The sequence below is a fragment of the Peromyscus leucopus genome, chromosome 1, assembly GCF_004664715.2.
Source record: "Peromyscus leucopus breed LL Stock chromosome 1, UCI_PerLeu_2.1, whole genome shotgun sequence".
In the NCBI taxonomy this organism is placed as follows: Eukaryota; Metazoa; Chordata; class Mammalia; order Rodentia; family Cricetidae; genus Peromyscus; species Peromyscus leucopus.
Genome location: NC_051063.1, coordinates 63,298,800 through 63,319,189, shown reverse-complemented (window position 1 = coordinate 63,319,189; position 20,390 = coordinate 63,298,800). Strand labels below are relative to the sequence as shown.

The window sequence follows — 20,390 nt, the reverse complement described above, 5'->3', positions numbered from 1 at the left end:
AAAAAAGCCTTCTGAGCCTCACATGCCACTGCACCCGTGGAGAGCTCACTGCGGCTGTGGTTATCTGCACAAGACCTCCATCTCGGGGCCCAGGGCCCCTCCCCCACTATTGGCAACCGTTCGGATGAGGGGTCTCATTTATCCAGTGGTAAACTGTCATTGGTCCAGCTGGGTCAAGAAAGTACTTAAACTCAGAGGGCTGCTGCTCAGAAGATATGAGAGTAGGGGGGTGACTTGTGGAGAAGATTTCCAACAGGGGTAAGTTGAGGGGGTGACCTGCAGGGCCCTGTTTCTCACATCTAAGGTTTCTGTGTGGGGCAGAGGGCAGTGTTCACTGCCCGAACAGCCTTTTTGTTTGGGTCTTTTTGTTTGTTTGTTTTTGTTTTTGTTTTTCGAGACAGGCTTGAGAAAGGGTTTCTCTACATAGCCTTGGCTGTCCTGAAACTCCGTAGACAGGGTTGGCCTCAAATTCACAGACATCCGCCTACCTCTGCTTTCCAAATGCTGGGATTAAATGTGTGCCCTACCATGCCCGGCCAGACTTCTGAACCAGGCTGTGACCCTCAGGAAGGTCCCAGAGACTACCCTCTCCCAAATGAACGTACATGTAGCGTGGGCGGTTGTGGTTCTTTCACTTCGCTCAAGCAAAGCGGTCGACATTGGGTCAAGCGCTGACTTCCTTCCCTCTTCCCGGCGGGCTACCGTGGAGCGGAGCTTGCGGTGTGTGTGAAGGGCGGAGGGAGAGGGGACCCGGCATCCGGAAGCCAGCAGCTGGGCGCTCACAGCAGGTGTTTTACCCCGAGCGCTCCCTCCTTTCCGCGCTTGGAGTGGAGAAAAGCGGACAGAGGGATGGAGGGGGGGAGCAGAGGGGGCTGGGGATGAGAGGGGTGGAGGGCAGGGGCCAGATAACGCGGCTCAAAAAGAGGAGGCATGAGCGATTGGGCTTTGTTGAACGACCTTCCCTGGCACCCGCTCCCGCACACCCGCCTTAAGACTCAGGAATTCGAAAGTGCTACTTTAATTTGCAGAGAAATAGGGAGTGTCTTGGGGAGGAGGGTGGGGTTGCTGCGCTAGATGTAAGTGCTGTCGTCATCGGCGCCGAAGTGAAGACCCTTCTTCTTCTGGTCAGGGTCATCATCATCATCATCATCGCTACCCTCACTTCCCGTGGCACTGGCGCTGTCCATGTCTGCTGTGGGCTCGTTGAGGACCACCACGTCAGCCTCCTCCCTGATGTCCTTGCCGAACCAAACTGCTTTGTAGCCGCCCTCCCCCTCTGGCCGCCGCTCCTTAGTCAGGATAGACCTCACGGCTGAAGGACTGTCTCCGGCCTGGACGGTCTTAGGAGACTCGGGGGCTCTGAGCTTGGGGCTAGGAGGTGCTGAGCTGGGGGGCGTGGGTCTGGAGAACGTGGGGCTATGGGGTCCAGAGGGCGGCTGGGCGGGCTCAGGGCCTGACTGTGGCTGCGGGTTGGAGGTGGACGACCAGCTGGCCTTGTGGTCTGGGAGGAAGGTCACGTTGTCATAGCCATTCTGCAGCGGCGGCGGCGGCGGGTCCTACAGGCGCAGCAAGAGCAGAGGCCTTAGCAGCAAGCAGTGTTGTTACTCCCGCCAGGACCCTCCTCCCACCACTGGACTCCCACCCTTCCTCTGCCCCCGCCTCCCGCTAGCGTCCGCACGTCCATCCCAGCCTGCCTCCGCTGCTCTCCCCAGCTGTTCCCATTCATCCCTCCCTCCATGTCCCTTCTCTGTGACTCCTCAGCCCTGGGTTAGTCCCCTTTCTACTCGGACTAGCCCAGTACCCCACCGAGGCCCTTACCGAAGCCTTGCCGGAGCAACAATTGAACCGGTGACGGTAGTGCTTATGGATGAGGATGACCAGGCAGATGAGAGCCAGCAACAAGAGTGCACCTAGCACCCCGCCCAGCACTGCCATGTCCACCGTGGAAAATCGCTGGCTGTCACCCAGCTCGCCTTCTCCTGGTGTCTCTGTCCAAGACACCATGACCACTTACTGTCGGAACACTCCTAAGCACTTCCCTCTCTAACCTGGGCCAGTCTGAGGTACCATGAAAACAAGACAAGCATGACCTGGCTCCCACCCCCTAGAGCTGAGGTTCTGAGAATGGATGTTGTGAACTCCACTAGGGAGGCTGTCTGGGGATACCAAGGCCCCTGGCGGCATGGCTGCCAGCTTCTGATACACCAGGATGGCCTTCAAGGGCACACTGTCAACAGTTGGATGTGGACATTGTCTTATGTGGCTTCAACTCCAATTATGAATATATATTACACTCGACCAGCAGGTCTCAGTGACACTTGACACAGTTTTTAGAGAACACTCATGAGAAGTCCGCCATGTAAAACTGCCTCTGGTGGCCATCCAGACTAACTGTGTCTGGCCCTTGTGATCCTGCACCCTGAAGGGATGTGTGGGTACAGCTCAATGATCGATACAGAAACCTTTCGGTGGGAACCTTGTGTGTGTGTGTGTGTGTGTGTTATGCACTGTGTGTTTTGTGTGTGTGTGTATATATGTGTGTGTGCATGTTTTATTCATGTAGTGTGGGTATTTGTGTTGGTGCTGCATGTCATGGTGCATGTTGGAGTCAGAGGACAACTTGCAGAAGTCTGTGTTCTTCTTCCACTGCCCTCCATCTGCAGGCCATCTGGCCATCCAGGCCTTCTCACTGACCTAGAGCTGGCCATGTAGCTGGCTAAGCTGTGGCTAAGCTGTCTGCTCAGGGGTCTCCAGGGTTATTCCTGTCTCTGGCTTCCCAACACTGGATTGTAAGTGCATGCCCCCACACTCAGCTGTTTATGTGGGTTCTGGGACCAAATTCATGTCCTCATGTTTGGGAGGCAAGTACTTTTACCCATGAGTCATCTCCCCAATCTTGATTTTGTGTGTTTGTGTGTGTGTGTGTGTGTGTGTTTTGTATTTTTGTTATGTTTTGTTTTTCAGTAGTATTGCCTCTATATGTTGCCCAGGTTAGCCCTGAATTCCTAAGCTTAAGTGATCCTCCTGCTTCAGTCTCTCCATTAGATGGGATCACAGGCATGCATCACTACATCCAGCCATAATTATTATTTTTCTTCTTCTTCTTCTTTTTTTTTTTTTTTGAGACAGGGTTTCTCTCTATAGCTCTGGCTATCCTAAAACTCCCTCTGTAGACCAGGCTGGCCTCAAACTCAGGGATCCACCTGTCTCTGCCTCTCAAGTGCTGGGATTAAAGGTGTGCACCGCTGCCACTGGTTCATAATTATTTTTCTAAAGATAAGCTCTCTGTGTGTAGCTGTGGCTGGGCTGGAATTCACTATATGGACAAGGCTGGCCTCGGACTCACAGAGATCTGCCTTTCACTACCTCCCTAGTGCTGGAATTAAAGGGATACATTAGCACAACCTTATAGCCATAAAATCTTAATTTTTATCTTGTACCTCCCTAATTATTGGCCCTAAATATAGATTATCCTGGGAATTATGGGACTCACTGGCTCCAAAAATCTGCTTCTGTATCCCCATACCTTCTTCAACTCACCCCATTCTGCCCCCCTGGAGCCATCTGTCTGGGACTAGACACAGACTCCTTGGAGGTGGCCAGTGTGGTCAGGCCAGGTTAGCCTGGGTGGACCCTGTCCTAGAGCGCATCCCTGGAACCCCTGTCTGAGTGAATGAGGGTGATAGTGACTCCAGGGCAAACAACGTGTGGACTACCTGAGGGTGAGGGGCTCCTGATGGACGTAGTGGCTGTCGGCTGAGAGGTTCCTGGTTGGGGGGGCTGTGTTGAGCCCCCACTGGGTGTGGCTGGCTGAGAAGAAGTGCTTGTTCCTGTAATGGGGACCACTGGCTGAGAGGTTCCTGGCTGGGGGTCTGTGTTGAGCCCCACTGGGTGTGGCTGGCTGAGAAGAGGTGCTTGTTCCTGTAATGGGGACCACTGGCTGAGAGGTTCCTGGCTGGGGGGGCTGTGTTGAGCCCCCACTGGGTGTGGCTGGCTGAGAAGAGGTGCTTGTTCCTGTAATGGGGACCACTGGCTGAGAGGTTCCTGGTTGGGGGGGCTGTGTTGAGCCCCCACTGGGTGTGGCTGTCTGGGGGGAGGTGCTGATTCCAAGAGTAGGGGACCCCCCAGGCGTAGAGGAGGCAGAGGCAGGGGGACTTGGAGTTGTGCCTGAGGGTGGGAATGGGCCAGCACTTCCCCCAGAGCTGGTTGTAGCCGGTCCTTGAGAGGTCCCTGAGGTCGTGGGGGCTTCCAAAGTGGTGCTACTTGAAGGCCCAGTTGTTCCTCCAGCTCCGGGGGGTGTGGGGGACTCTGGGGGTGGCATGGACAGAACTTGGGTTTGCCTCTGTCCTCAAATATGCCTGTCCCAGAGGAGAAGCCCCCCTGCTTGGGGGCCCTGGGGCTCACCTGTGGAGGGGGGCTCCTGCTCTGACACTTGGATCTCAACAACAGAGGTGGCTGTGTCCTTAGTCACAGTACTGGTAGCTTCTACCTGGGTCGGGAAAGGAGCTTGTTCCTCTTGGGTCCCTCTTTACCCCGCACCTTTGATCCCCTTATCCCCCCACTCCACCTCTACATAGATGACTTCTGCACGCTTCATAGCCACAGTGGTCAGTATGACATCCTCGTCCATCTTGAAATCTGAGGAGTTGGTGATTCGATATGTGATGGCCGAGTTGAGGTCCTAGGTGAGACTGCAGTGAGACCTGGGCTTGGGTGCCCTACTGTCCATCCCAAGCTGCCCCCCCCCCCAGAGAACCAGAGTCCAGGCATACTTAGAGAGTTCCTAGGTGGTCGGGAAAGGACTGCATACCGGGAAGCCTGGGTATTGAGCCTGGATCCTCAGGATCTCGGAAGGGGAGGTCCTGTCCTTCACTTCTGTACCAGCCTCAGCACCAAGCACCACTGTGCCACGGTAGAGGCTCTGAGAGAACTGGAGTTCTCCACCACGAGCCTCCACAATGGCCTGGGTCATTGAGTAGCGGGCCATATCAGCCTGATCAGCCTGGGGAGTCAGGGGAAACCGGAGTGACTAATGGGGCTCATTGGAGCTGGGCCGCAGCTGGGGTTCAAGGGAATGCAGGAGACCCATCTGTCATCCAGGACTGGTACCCACCCTGACCAGCAGGGTGAAGATCATGGGGCTGGGGATACTTTTGGCCATCGTGAGGTTGCCGGAGTCTGCGTTGATGATAAATGTGTCATCCGTGTTTCCTGGGGGAATTCGGGATGGAGTTTGGCGTCTGGTCCCTCTGTGGTAGGGTCCAGGGGCTGTGGGGCTAGCCCTCACTCACCCCCTACAATGCTGTAGATGATAGGCTGGTTAATGCCCTGATCTCCGTCCACAGCATAGATGGGGCCAGGACTCAAGATGAGGGGGGATGGCTGTGGGGATAGGGATATCGTGAGGTTGTATGACCCCAGCTCTTACTCTTTTGTTGTCCCTCAAGGCCTGAAACATGAATTGGAGCTTGAAGGCAGGGGTGGTGCCTGCCTGGGGCAGAGCTGCAGCCACAGAGGGGGCTCAGTGGCAGTGAGAACTTAGGAAGGAAGACGTGCGCCCTCCCTGTGTGTCTCCTGCCCAGCGGAGGCTGTGGTGGCCTTGGCTGGACCCCACCTACCCAGTAGGCTCTCTAGCCTCAGGAGACTGTCAGCTGGGCAAGGATGTAGCAGTCCTATCAGCATCAGCCCAGCCCCTGACGTCCTCCCACCCCCGCCGACATCGCTGATTTGTGTCTGTATGTTCCCCACCTAAGGCTGGGATAGTTAGTGAATGATTATTCATTCATATTAGTTTCCAAAAAAAACCCAAAAAATCACAAAATTGCCTAAGCCACTCAAGGAGCACCAGGACCACTGCTGGATCTCTACCCTGAACCTCCTCCGACTTGGCTCTGGTTTCAAGTCAGACTCTGGGCTTTCTTACTCTACATTACCAGTATGTGTCCCGTGGGGACCACCCCATGGTACTGGGCCTGGATGCAGAAGTAGCCATCTGAGAAGGAGCAAGGCAGGAACCAGGGGGTCCGCAGGTCCGCCGGGAGCACATTCAGGACCAGGGTGGCAGTGGCCGTGTGGCTGGGCTCTGCCTGTTCATCCCAGGTATCCTGTAGTAACAGCCAGCCCTGACAGGTCAGGCCCACGATGGCTTGGACAGGCCTAGACTATCCAGGACTCAGGTAGCTGTGATCTGCTCACCCGCGCCAGCAGCTTGAAGGTCATGTTCTGAATCTTGTAGAAATCCAGGGCCTGCTGCAGCCGCAGAGCAGGGTTGCTTGGCCCCACGAGGGAGAAGAAGCTGCTAGCGTCCTGAGAAGGGGGCAGAGCGTACAACATGAGACTCTGGAAGCTGGAGGAACTGAGGCCTGGCGGCATCGGAGGGAGGGGTCGATAATGAGTGGGGACAGGGGAAGCACTGACCGGGGTCACTTCTTGCAGGGTGTAATATAGGGTATCATCTTTGTCAGCGTCTTTGGCCTCCAGTTCTGCCTCGGGGATGACGGTTGTACCCACTCTGGTGTCCTGGGGATGGAGAAGAGGTCGATCCAGCCATGCTCTGGCTTCTGTATATGAATCTCCCTGATGGTGTCCCCCAGACACCTCCCTGTCCCCCTTCCTTCTCCGTACTCAGAAGCCACCTGCTCTGGCTCCCCTGGACTTACCTCTGCTACATCAAAGCTCTTGATTGTAAAGGAAAACACTGGGGGATTGTCATTGATATCCAGGACAGCCACAAACACCCTCAACACTGTCACCTGCAGAAAAGCCAACAAAGTCAACCCCTGGCTAAGGAACTATGTTCTGATGCCCCCATCATTAATTCTTCCCTCCTTTACCAGTTCATTCATTCAGTCACTCTTCTGTTCTTTCATTTAACAGACATTGGTGACATCAACAGTGTAGCACCTATAGGCTCCTGTTCTAGGAGGAACTCAGACTATATATATATATAAAAACAAAAACTAGCTGGGCGCCGGTGGCGCACGCCTTTGATCCCAGCACTCGGGAGGCAGAGACAGGCGGATCTCTGTGAGTTTGAGGCCAGCCTGGGCTACAGAGCGAGATCCAGGAAAGGTGCAAAGCTACACAGAGAAACCCTGTTTCAAAAACACCAAAAAAGAAAAAACAAAACCAAATACCCTACTAAACTACATTTTAGAGTGTGGCAGTGTGCGTGCGTGCGTGCATGCGTGCGTGCGTGCGTGCGTGCGTGCGGTGAGTGTGCTGAAGAGAAATAAGGGGGCAAGCCTGTGGACGCGCCAGCAAAACATCATCAAAGGAAGAAAACTGAGTAGTCTCACAGCCTCAAAAACAGGTCCCCAAGAGAACAGCAGAGAAAGGAGCCTCGAGTTAAAAATCACCCTGCTATATCCCATGTGAGAGACCTTCCTGGGACCCAAGGAGAGGTGAACACAGCCAAGTGCTGGAGGGCAGAAAGGAAAGGCTGCTCTTCTCCAGTGACAGATGTCAAGACCATGGTCGCTATGTCTGTCTGTCTGTCTGTCTGTCTGTCTGTCTCCGTGTGTGTGTGTGTGTGTGTGTGTGTGTGTGTGTGTGTGTGTGTGATGTGCATTTGTGTGTTGAGGGTGGGAGCCCAGGGCCTCAACCATTACTAGGCAGGTACCCTACCACAAAAACCATACCTAAAAATGAAGTTTATTTTTTTAATTATTGTCTATTAGAGACATGAGCTGAGATATGTGTGGGTAACATGTCATGGTACAGGGTAGGGGTGCAGGGTGTGAGAGTCGCTCTTGGGAGAGCAGAAAGTATGTGGGGCCTGTTATATCTAAAGTTATATGTTATATGTTATAACTAAAGTTTCCTTTAGTAAAAGGCTGGAAACATGGTATAGGCTGAGGGCTGAGGGCGGAGATGTATGGGGTAGGGTAGGTGGACAAGGCAGAGCAGGAGGGTTAGGCATCCCCTGAGGAGATGACGTTTCCATGCTGACCTGAGCAGGCATAAGGAATGTCTACCCTAGGCCAGTGTTTGCATACCCTAGCCTCGCCCGCCCAGCTGTGAGATTAGCTTTGAGTTCCAGTAAGAAAATGTGGAAGTGTCTGCGTGAGGCTGGGCAGGGTCTGGTTGTCACTCTCTAGGGACTCACTGAGTGGAGCAGGGATTGAGGGGGCCAGGGACAAGAAAGCCTAAGTGCATCTGCTGGAAAGTTCAGAAAGGAGATGAGTTGATGGAAGTCCCATGGGACTCGAGCTAGGAAGAGTCTGACTCTGAGGCACAGCCGACGGAGTACCTTGGGTGGGGTGACAGAAAAGTGGGCTGAGAGGCTGGGGTGAAGGTGTCTCCCAGGCAAGGGTGAGGGGCGGACTTGCAGTCTCAAGAGTGTTAACTTAATACACGGCCCTAAGCTAGCTGAGTTTGAGTCTAGAGCTCAGGGCAGAGTCTGGGCTCAAAGAAGTGTGGGTCCAGTGGCCAGTAGAGAGCTGGTGTCCAGACTCCATGGGGTGAGGTCCTCTGACAGAGGGCAGGGGTGGTCAGATAATGGAGCTGACTTACCTGAACCTCTCCTCTCTTGCACTCCAGGACTGCCTCCAGTAATGTGGTTTCCTGAGGAGGAAGCCAGTGCCCGGTGAATCAGCTGCCCCATCGGAAATAGAGTGCCCTAGGCTAAGAGAGTGCCACCAGCAGAGCCCGTACTTCTCTCCAGGGCCCTGTCAGTCACCAGCGGCAAATCCTGGGTGTAGGGGGCATCAGACAACCCTGTCCTCAAATGGTCCTTCCCCTCAGTACCAACCAACCAAGTGCTGGGCCTGAAGGTACTCCTCACTACCTGGGAGACATAGAGCCATTGACCCCTCCTCCTCGGAATCGTTTCCAGGATAGGGGAGGGGGGCTCATGCATGTCCCCATGGGGCTCATTCCATCCAGCCTGCAGACTGCACCTCATAATCTGGAGTCACGTTGAGAAACAGCTGATTGTCCACGATCTTAAATGCAAGAGGAGTGGACAAGGATCCCAGGGTCACCCGCAGGTCTCCTGGGACCGAAATGTTCACCAGTGGCTCAGAAATATTCGAGTTCTCCGCAACTTGAAAAATCGTTTGGTTCACAGAGCAGACTAGAAAGGTGCAAAAGAGAAGTTGGTGCCTTCCACCCAAGCTCTGCTGCCTACCCATCCTGCCCCTGTCCAGCACATACCTTGGGCCTTGGTCCCCAGAGGTTGGCCAAACAGCACTATGAACAATGGCAATAGCAGCGGAGGCCACAGGAGGGCCGGAGCCCCCATGGTGGCGGCCGTCACCTGGAAGAAGGGTCCAGCTGCCTTCTTGTTCCAGGGCTGGTACAGTTCCTGCCTTGGCGACCTTCGCCCCTGCCAGGCACCGCCTCATTTTATGACTCTTTACTGATGGCCTCTACCAAGGGGGCTCCCGCTGGCCGGCACTGAGAGGGGACATGAGGTCATATTTCAGCCTGGACTTCCAGGAAGTTAAGTGGAGACTCAACCCATAGACACTACACATGAGGTGTAAAAAACATGAGAACCACTGGGCGTGAGGAATAGACCTGGTAAAGCTAGGACAAGGCTGGGGCCGCAGGTCTAAGGAGGCTGAGTCAGGGCTGAGGAGCTAAAACCATTCATAGATCTGGGGAGCCAAGGCAGGCCTGTGGGAGTGGAAGAAGGCTGGGGGAGCTGGAATAGGGCTGGAGGAACTGAAGAGGGATAGAAGGAGCTGGAGCAGGCCTGGGGAGCTGGGGGCAAGGACAGGGATGTGGGCTGAGTCACTGGGTCTTGGGTCTACTGTAACCCATGTCAGGATAACCCCTCATCATGTCTCTTTCTCTTCAGTGTCTTTTAGCAAAATTCCTGAAGCCACATTATGTTCCCTCCCTTCCCTGTTCCACTCCCAAAGGAAAAGACTGTCCCAGTGTGCTCCTACTTGTCTGGGAAATACAGCAGTTCCCCCAGGGTAGGGCCTGGCCAGGCCTGGCAGGGACTTGGTAATAGGATGCAAATGAAGCCTTCCTGCCTTAGCTGGGAGCTGGTGTTGGGGGGGGGGGCAGTATCTGATGGAAGACAGGAATCCTGGTGAACACACAGCCCAGGGCTCCATTAGACCTGCTCCAGCCTTTCTGGCTTCCTCCCCTCTCCCCTACAAGCCCTCAGAGCTGGGGAGAGGCCTCTAGGTAGAGCCAGGAAGGTGGTGAGCGGTGCTGTGTTGAAAGGGCCCTCACTACTCTGGGCCTCTACAGGGCTACTCTGGATGCCTGGGAACCTTCCTGAGGCTCCAGACCTCTGTCAGGACTGAACACTTTGTCTCATGACCCTTCCAGTGGTCCCACAGCTGTCTACTGGGAGATGACATCACTGTCCAGGCTTCAGGGTTGTGCCAAGACCACACAGACATGTAGAGCCAGGCTGTACGCTGGTCTTTCCATGCATGCCTGTGCCTCCCCACCATTCCATGTACCCTGACCACATGGCTGGACAAGGGCTGGGATCTCTGATCCCTGGAAATGTTGCTAAGTGGACCACAGGGCAGGCTGGGACACTGGGGGGGGGGGGCAGGGCGCGGTCAACTAGGAAAAGAGGAGTCCAGTTGATGCCAGAGATAAGGAAGAAATATCCTAGCTGACCTCCCAGGTTCAAAGAGCAACTGGGTGTGGTCCTAGCCATTGAATGAGGGCGGATGGACCTGTCCACACCTGCCAGGCTTACTGAGCAAGGGCTATCTTATTTTTTTTTTTTTTTCAGACATCACACACCACAAGCTAAAAGACTAAGGTCTAAATTCCTTCTTTATTGATACCAAGGACAACCAAACCCTAGCTCCAGCCAGCTCCTGGAGACTCCCCTTCCTCCCTCATCGGGGCTGCCTGGTTGCTTCAGTCCACTCTGAAACATCGACAGCAGGCTTTGGTCCAGGAGGCAGCCAGGGAGACCAGGACCCATCCAGGGGAAGCCTGGGGAGCAGCCTGTGGGGGGAGATAGGTGGTTAGGGGACTAGGACTGACCATCAGAATGCATGTGTGTACCCACATGGCTAGGGAACAGGAAGGGTAGCCTAGGAGGCCGGCTGAGGATGGAGTGCTCACCAGTTCTCTAGGGCCTGAGTATTCGACCACAGCAAGCAGAGCTGGTCCTCTGAGGGCTTGGACCGGGTCAGGCTCTTCTCTGGGATATTTTCTGTGTCCTGCTCACTGCCCCCCACCCCCAACCCAAATTAGAATTAGTGGTAGTACTGGGATGCAGCGGGCTGCTGATAGGGGACCATACCAGGCCTGTCCCATACCAGCAAGTCTGGAGAGTTCCACCTACACCTGCTCACCTGCGCTTCCCCACAAGACCCTGCAGCAGGCGCTGCAGCCTGGCGCTGTCCTGCAGGCGACTGAGCTCGCTGGTGAACGTCCCGTCTGAGTGTCTTGGGATCCTGGGGAGGGGCGGGGCGAGGAGGGTCAGAGTACGACCGTGTGGGCCTGTGGGCGTGGCCGTGGTGTAGTGGATCCCCCCCCTTGACCCAGCTCACCTCGGGGGCGCAGGGAGTGCGGTTGAGCCAGCGAGCAGCAGCAGCAGCAGCAGTAGCGGCGGGGTGGGCATGGTCGGGCTCCGTGTGTGCTGAGCGCTGCAACTGCAGCCTGAGCCCCGCGCCCCTGCTTTATAGCTGCCCCGGCGGCAGGCGGGGGGCTCCAGCACCGCCCTGGCTCCGCGCGGCCGGCCGCGCCCCATCGATTGCGGGAAGGTCAGGGCCGCCCCCCCAGCTGTCGTCCGGCCACCTCCCGTCCCCACCGCCGCGTTGGCGCCCCTCAGCCTGCTGGGCAGGGGGGGAGTAGCTACTAGGTAGCGAACTGGACACCTCCATCTGGGACCAGGGGCAGCGAACAGGGTTTGGCAGTTCAGGACAGGCGGAGGGAATAGCACTGTGAGGCCTCTCGAGCCTCAGTTCATACTGGCGCCCAGCCTAGACCAAGACCCTGGAGCACTCTTCTTGGGAAGGAAGGGGCTGTGGGTGTCTTGAGAAGCCTAGGAGGGGCCAGTGGACGACTGACAGGTAAAGGAGACCAGAGTCCTAGATCCTGGAGAAGCCAGGGCTGGCGGGGAACGGATGCAGAGTACTGTCGGAAAGGGCAGCCCAGCACCCAAAGCAAAGATGGGAATCCTCTTAGTCCCCCGAGGTTGCATTTTTGGATGGGAGAAAACAGACTATTCATGTTGGAAGCAGGAGGTAGAGATGGGTTAGAACAAGCGGAAAAAGCAGGCCTTAGAGGTCCTAGGAGGATGGGGAGGAGGAGTTACGGGTGGGGGATGATGAAAACAGGCTTGCAAAAGCTTCATCCCTGGAGTCAGGGACCTTAGTGCTAGAACACTTGTCTAGTATGGTTCAACCCAGCACTGAAACCCAAACTGAAAAGACAATCCTTAAAATCAAATTACAGGAGACAGAGGCAGGTGGATTTCTGTGAGTTCGAGGCCAGCCTGGAACAGAGCGAGATCCAGGAGAGCCAGGGCTACACAGAGAAATCCTGTCTCAAAAACCAAACCAACAAACAAATCAAATTACAAACCTAGCAAACTGTTATGAACTAGCTCTTGAGTAAAAATCTTGTGGGTTTTGTTGTTGTTATTGGGAATGTTTTGGTTTGGTTTGGTTTTTGGAGACCTAGTATATAGCTCAGGCTGCCTTTGAACTCACTATATAGCCCATGCTGGCCTGGAACCCTCAGCAATCTTCTTGCCTTAGCCTCTCAAAAGCAGAGATTGAAATCAGAGACCACCAAGTCCAGCTATGCTTGTATTTTGAGGGGAGGGATTAGGCTTTGAGCTTTGGAGTTCTTTGCTTTGAATCTTTGAGACAAGGTCTTATGCAGCCCAGGCTGGCCTGGAGAATTTGTGACATCGCTTAGGATAGCCTTGAACTTCGGCTCTTCCTGACAGTGTTTCTGGAGTTCCGGTATGCGGGTGTGCCGCACCATGCCTGGTTTTTTGCGGTGCTAAGAATGGAACTCAGGGCTTCACACATGCCAGGCTGGCACTGGGTTAAATGAGCTCTCCACCCCCAGCCCTCCACACGAGACTTTAAAAGCGGTTAGTAGACTTTTTTTTTAAGAGACGTTTTCAGTTTACAGAAAAACTGAAGCGAAAGCATGGCATTCAGTTCCCCAATGCCCCTCACATACTCCCTCCACCCAGAATCCCCTTTTGTTAAGAAGTGGGGAGTAGGAGGGAGGTATTGGAACTGGGGTTAAGAGAGCATACTGCTCTTGCAGAGGACCTCAGTTCCATTCCCAAACCCACACAGGGTGGCTCTCAACTGCCTGTAACTCCAGCTCCAGGGGAGCTGATGCCTTCTAGCCTCTACAAGCACTGCAATCATGCTCCCCACAGGCACACAAGTATACACAGAAACAAACAACACACTTCTTTTTCTCCAGACAGGGTTTCTCTATGCAGCCCTGACTGTCCTGGAACTCACTCTGTAGATTAGGCTGGCCTCGAACTCAGAGATTTGCCTGCCTCTGCCTCCTGAGTTCTGAGATTGAAGGCATGTGCAGACACTGCCCAGCTATTAAAAAAGGTGGGAGGAAGCAGCCAGATCTCAGCACTTAGGAAACAGAAGCAGGCAGATCTCTGAGTTTGAGGTCAGCCTGATGGACAAAGTGAGTCAGAGCTACACAGAGGAACACTGTCTGGAAAGAAAGAGCAACAAAGAGAGTGTGTGTGTGGGGGGGCACTAGTAACACACTTATACCTTAGCTTTTGGGAGTCAGAAGTAGGAAGAGTGCAAGCAAGCTTCAAGCCCAAAGGGCTACATGATGAAACTCTTATAAGTAAACAAAACTGCCGGGCAGTGGTGGCACACGCCTTTAATCCCAGCACTTGGGAGACAGAGGCAGGCAGATCTCTGAGTTCAAGGCCAACCTGGTCTACAAAGCAAGTTCCAGGACAGCCAGGGTTGTTACACAGAGAAACCCTGTCCCAAAAAAACAAACCAACAAAGAAAGTAAACAAAACACTCTGGCACCAAAGAGGTTCATTTGTCACAGTTTCTTTGTGTAGCCCTGCCTGGGCGTCCTGGCACTTGTTCTATAGTCCGGGCTTAGCTCTGTAGTCCAGGCTGGCCTCAAACTCACAGAGATCAATCTGCCTCTGCCACCACCACCCAGTGAGAACCATGGTCAACAGAGCAGTATCATCAAGGCTTGCAATTCTCACCAGGGGCCACTTTGGGGGTTGTACATTCTTGGACAGTGTAAACAGCATGGATTCAATACCACATATCAAAAAGAGTCATAGCCCTGAAAGTTCCCTGTGGACCCCTCTTCCTTCTGCCCTCAGACCCCTGATCTTTTCATTGATGTGGGTGGTGGTGCCTGTTCCAGAGTGTCAGGGCTGGAAGTATAGGTTGCATCCTTTTCACAATGGCTTCTAAATTTTTGTTTGTTTGTTTGTTTTGTTTTGTTTTGTTTTGAGACAGGGTTTCTCTGTGTAGTTTTGGTGCCTGTCCTGGGTCTTTCTCTGTAGACCAGGCTGGCCTCGAACTCACAGAGATCCACCTGGCTCTGCCTCCTGAGTTCTGGGATTAAAGGCGTGCGCCACTGCCGCCGCCGAGAGGCTTCTAAATTTTAAAGACTACATTTGCAGGCCGGGCAGGGGTGGCGCACGCCTTTAATCCCAGCACTCGGGAGGCAGAGCCAGGCGGATCTCTGTGAGTTCGAGGCCAGCCTGGACTATCAAGTGAGTTCCAGGAAAGGCACAAAGCTACACAGAGAAACCCTGTCTCAAAAAAACCAAAAATAAATAAGTAAATAAATAAATAAATACTACATTTGCTTGTTTGTGTGGGTGGGTAGGAGGGTGGGTGGGTACATGGAAGCCAGGGGACAGCTTTTAGGAGTTGGCTTTCTCCTTCCTCCTTGTGGGTTCCAGGGATCAAACTCAAGGCACGCTTGGCAGCAAGGGCCTTTACCCACCGAGCCACCTTGCCAGTCCTACACTGGCTTCTTTCATTTGGCAATAATCATTTACATCTCCTTTGAGTCTTTTCATGGCTCAGTAGCTCAATTCTTTCTAGGGCTTAGCAAATGTTCCACTGTCTGAATGGACCAGTGTGTTTATCCACTCACCCAGTGAAGGACATTTGCGTTGTTTCCAAGTTCAGGCAACTATAAATAAAGCTGCTATAAATGTGTGTGCGCGCACGCACATATGTGTGTGTGTGTGTGTGTGTGTGTGTGTGTGTGTGTGTGTGTGTTAGAGCCACAGACACAGCTCAGTGGTACAGTGCTTGCCCAGTGTCATGAGGGTTCAATACTCAGGACTGCAGCGGGGAAAAGCACCTGGCAGTCCTGACCAATGGAACCATAGAAATTACGCTAGAATCAAATCCCTGAGTAAATAGCAGAAGGAAGAAGACAGGTGGTTAGCGAGCAGTGACCTACAAGAACGGTGGTAGGCAGGAGGTAGCCCTCTGCCAGCCACCATGCTGATGTGCACAGGGCCTCATCGGGAAGACAGTCAGGCCAGAGGGAGGCAGCAGGACAATGGCGACTACCTGCAGGGGCCATGATACCCTGAGGCCAGAGAAGGGTGACAGAGCCACTTGAGAAGGACCCTGAGAGCCGAGCATGATGGCCTATACTTCTAATCCCAACAGATTGGAGACATTAGACGGGGAGGCAGAGACAGGAGGGTCTCTGTGAGTCTGAGGCCAGCCAGAGCTACAAAAAGAGACCCTGTCTTGAAACACCAACCAACCACGCAAACAAACCCAAAAAGGAACCTACTGTGGCCTGGCATGGTGGTACACGCTTTTAATCCCAGCACTCAGGAGACAGGCATGTGAGTCTCTGTGAGATCAAGGCCAGCCTGGTCTGTGTAGAGAGTTTCAGCTAGGGCTACACAGAGACTCTGTCTCAAAACAAAAACGAACAACAGCAAGAAGTGGAGAGAGGGATGGATGCCTTGGCTGTTTTCTTCCATCTTCCTGACAGGCTGGCCTGATTACCAGAGGGACTATCACCTTCCCAAAATGTTTCTGCTTCCAGCTGGTATTTGGCAGCAGCTGATGACAGAACAGTTCTCAGCAGGCATGGGAATCTGAGGCCTGCAAGGATGGGAAGTAGAGGTGAGGTCTGTGCTCCCTGAAGACCCTTGCCTAGGAGGGCACACAGATGCTCCTAGCAATTAGCTCCCTGGGGCAGAGCAAAGATGCAGAAAAATAACTGCCACCTCAATGCCCCCGTCAAGAAGGGCCAGGTGGCCAGGTGTGGTGACGTGATGCCTGTAAACACAGAGCCTGAGAGACAAAGGAAAAAGATCTCAGCAAGTCCAAGACCAGCTTGGGCTACATATCCGACCTCATCTGAAAAAGTAGAGGACAGGCTAAGTGGTGGGTCCACCTTGTGGGAGACTTCCTATGAACGGTCTGCCAAAGCTCTGTGCTGCCAAGCAAGGGAGCCCAGGCTGAGGCGGAGTACGCTCTGGGCCATGCTGTTGGAGTTATAACACCTCAGCAGCACTGGAGACGGTCAGTGCCCGCGGTCCGAATGGCACAAAGACCTCACACTGGCCAGCAGTGTCTAGTGATGTGCAAGGGCCACACAGCCGTGGAGCAGAAGTCCACAGGTGGCAGTGACAGCTGCTGGAAACTTGCCCACCACCCGAAAACTAGCCGTTCAAACGGATTCTCTTAACCAAATGTAGCTTCTGGTCTTTCCTACAGTTAAAGATGGGCATCTCTCATATGGGCTTATGAAGCCTCACGGTCCCTAGTCACCAACTCAGTGTCCTTCCTGAGGCCAGCAATCCCAGGGATGCTTTCTGTCTGCGGTTTACATCGGACTCTTGTCCACTTCAGAACAGATTGGAGCACAGGGGGAGCCAAGCCCTGGGACATCAAGTCCACCAGTCCACAGAACGCATGGGCCCGGTTGTCAGGAAGGTCACACCTATGTTTTCCACATCCATGCCTTTCCCCCAAGGCTTCTCATGTTCATATGCACAAGGACAGAATGCAAGGCTGACCAGAACCTGTCTTCTGGGTGAGGGTTGTCACAAGTGTGCTGCTTTTTAGGGACAAGAGTGATGACACTGGTGTCACCCTTTTCTTTTTTCTTATTTTTCTTTTTGCCTTTTTGCCTTGTTTGAGACAAGGTTTCTCTGTGTAGCCCTGGCTGTCCTGGAACTAGCTCTGTAGCCCAGGCTGTCCTCAAACTCAGAGATTCAACTGTCTCTGCCTCCTGAACTGCTGTTCTTGGTCTTCCGACATGAAATAATGATGGTTGGGACTCTCAGGTTGCTGGCTCGGCCTGTCCCAGTCTGGATAAATTACAACTCCAAGGGGTTGTTGCATTATAGGCCATGTGTATGTGTATGTGTGTATGGTGTGCAAGTATATATGCATGTTTGACGTGTCTGAACTCATGTATGAATGTGTATGCATGTGGGTGCTTGCAGTTGGAGGCCCGAGGTTGGTGTTAGGAATTAACCTTGATCACCCTTCTGCCTCATTCACTGAGGCAGGGTCTTTCAGTCAAACCAGAGCTTGCCAATAATATGACTATTCTCACTGGACAGCTTGCCCCGTCTCTGCTTCCCATGGCTGGAGTTACAGCCACTCACTGCATATTTACGCGGTTTCTGGGACTCTGGAGTTAAGTTCTGCTCCTCACATTTGTGCAGCAGCCCTTTACCCACTTAGCCATCTCCCCAGACACCCCATCCCAGGCCTCCTCCCAGCCCCCACCTGTCCCCCACCTCCCCACTTATTTCCATCATTTATCTTGTCCTAATGAGTTTCACATTGTCCTCTCCATCCCCCATGTTGACCCAGGGCCAGGGCACTGGACATGCTAGGTAAGTACTTTACCAGTGAGTCACATTCCCAGCCCTTAGCGATTTGAGACAGGGTCTTCCTCTGCAGCCCAGGCTGCCCTTAGACTTGTAATCCTCCTGCCTCAGCCTCCTGGATGCTGGACTCAAAGGTGTGCGCCACCACACCCAGTTTAGGGTGGTAGATTTTTGCAAAATGCTTTTTCTGATTCAGGTAAGATGATCGAGGGTCACATCATGTCCGTGTTTGATTAATGAAATGGGACTTGAGCCCCTGTGGGCTCTCTTTGTTCTGTTAATATGGAGTGCTGCTATGTTGGTTGTGTTTCATCTATAGAGTTCTTAAAGTCCTGGAAAAAATCCTTCTGGGTCATGGTGCATAATCCTTAAAAATTGCAGTGGGATTTTGCGGAGAATTTTTTTAAAGACTTGTCTATTTTTATTGTATGTGTATGAGTGTTTTACCTGCATGTGTGTATGTGCACCACAGGTGCCTTCAGAAGATGGTGTTGGATCCCCTGAAACTGGAGTTACAGTTATGCACTGCCATGTGGGTGCTGGGAATTGAACCCGAGTCCTCTGGAAGAACAGCCAGTGCTCTTAATCAACCTTTGCTGAGAATTTCTGCATTTACATTCAAAGGGGGATTTTTATAAAGAGTTTTCTTTCTGTGGTCATTGCTGTTGAATTTTGAGAGTTCTCTGTATGTTTTATAAAGACTTCATTTTGTTCTTCTTTATTTTTCAAGAGAGGGCTTCTCTGTGTAGCCCTGGCTATCCTGGAACTTTCTGTAGACCAGGCTGGCCTCAAACTCACAGAGATCCACCTGCCTCTGTCTCCTGAGTGCTGGGATTTAAAGGCACGTATTTCCACCACCCGGGCAAGACTTTGTTTTGTAATTGCTATCTATACACGATACTTGGTGGACATATATCTTGATAACATTGGCTTCCGTCCTGTGGCCAGGAGGTTTTAATTTTGACAGTATTCACCTCACTTACCTCCTCATTTGTCTGATCCCAGGTCACAAAGGTTTTCTCCCATCCTTTCTTCTAGAGTTTTTAGCTTTGAGTTTTACATTTAAGTCTGACTTAGGTCTAGGAATGTGTCTGAGTTGGTAGAATGCTTGCCTAGCACACACAAGGCCGAGTCCAGTCTTCGGCACCAGAGGCTGATGGTGCAGACATCTGCATCCCAGGACTCAGGAAGCGAGGACAGGAGGATCATAAATTCAACAGCTCTGAGATCAGCCTGGCCCCGGGAGATAGCTCAGTCAGTCAAGTGCTTGTCACCCCAGTGTGCGAATCTGAGTTCAATCCCAAGAACCCACTGGAAAAACCAAGGGACACTGGAAGGACATTGCAGGACACTGTAGGACACTGGGGCATATTCGTAATTCTAGATGGGATGTGGAGACAGGAGGAGCCTGGAGCTTGCTGGCCAGCCATTTTCTCCTGTTCAGGAAGCTCCTGGCTCAATAAAAGACCCTTCCTCAAAAGATGTGGTGGAAAGCAATTAGGGAGACATCTGATGTTGACCCTCTGGCCTCAACATGCACACACACACCATGCACACACACACATGCACGCACACACACACAATTCATTTGAAATTTTTTAGTTTAGTTTTTTTTTTTTTTGACAGGGTCTCCTGGGGAGCCCAAGTTAGCTTCGAACCAGCTATGTATCCACAAATGACGTTGAGCTAATCCTCCTAGCTACACCTTCCCCGTGCTCAGATTGCAAGTGTGCACTATCACATCCAGGTTTTTGTTTTGTTTTTTGAGACAGGATCTCACTTTGTAGTCCAGACTAGACTTAAACTCACAAGAGTTCTCCTGCCTCAGCTTCCCCAGTTTGCTGCCACACCCTAACAAGTTGTTGTGGGGAAAATTGTTTGTTTTTTCATATTATTAATATTATTAGTATGTGCGTCCTCAAGTGCACATGCACATTCGTGCACACATGTGAATATGAGCACACAAATGCCACAGAACGTGTGTAGAATCTGGAAGACAACTTTTTTCCATCATACATTCTGAGGCTCGACTCAGGTCCTATTTTTGTGTTACTGATACCAAGCACCCCTGTTGAAGGCTTCAGTAGGGAGGAGAGTCTATCTGCCCCCTATGATCAACCGGCCAAGGATGCATTAGAAGGATTTAGGTGCTCTAGGCAGGTATACTCAGATGCCCAGCAGCACGAGCAATCTGTATGTGTTCTTAGAGGGCTGGCCCAATTCCCCTAGAATATGTTGAATTCAGCTCCTTTTGTCCTGAAAGAACCCCCTGCAGCATGCCACACACCCAGGAGCTCTCTGCCTTCCTGCCAGAGGGATGTATATTAGTCTGGGAGTGTTTAGTCCACATCCACTTGAGGGATAGCCCTTCTGTCACAGGATTCCAGGAAATGTCTCTCAGCCTTCCGAAGCCCATACACAAAAATCCTTTCATCAACACAGTCCCCAGATGCTTTCACTGCATGAATTCACAGTCTTTCAGGGACTGGCCTCGCTGCCATGATTCTATACTGCCATCCCTGCCTGTGCTGCCCTGCTCCAGCCTAGGTTCCTGTAGTCCAACGCTGGCACAGGGTGAAAAGTGTGG

General features: G+C 52.8%; 2 protein-coding genes across 2 annotated transcripts; both read right to left on the bottom strand.

Annotated features, from left to right (window-relative positions):
• Positions 1-1,002: 1,002 nt before the first annotated feature.
• On the bottom strand, positions 1,003-9,309 carry Cdhr5 (cadherin related family member 5). The gene is given in 16 exon segments (XM_028872293.2): positions 1,003-1,556; positions 1,819-1,988; positions 3,717-3,871; positions 3,873-4,308; positions 4,405-4,489; positions 4,568-4,681; positions 4,811-5,002; positions 5,114-5,211; positions 5,292-5,382; positions 5,934-6,104; positions 6,196-6,306; positions 6,418-6,519; positions 6,660-6,752; positions 8,515-8,565; positions 8,901-9,076; positions 9,157-9,309. Coding segments are annotated over 16 exon segments (2,619 nt in total). The 5' UTR covers positions 9,245-9,309; the 3' UTR covers positions 1,003-1,070.
• A 1,428-nt stretch (positions 9,310-10,737) lies between these two features.
• Sct (secretin) lies at positions 10,738-11,596 on the bottom strand. Its single transcript, XM_028872299.2, has 4 exons — positions 11,484-11,596; positions 11,286-11,387; positions 11,053-11,157; positions 10,738-10,932 (listed from the first exon to the last, which is right to left on the bottom strand). Exons 1-4 carry the CDS (start codon positions 11,552-11,554, stop codon positions 10,821-10,823), a joined length of 390 nt encoding a protein of 129 aa, XP_028728132.1. The 5' UTR covers positions 11,555-11,596; the 3' UTR covers positions 10,738-10,820.
• Positions 11,597-20,390: the final 8,794 nt, after the last annotated feature.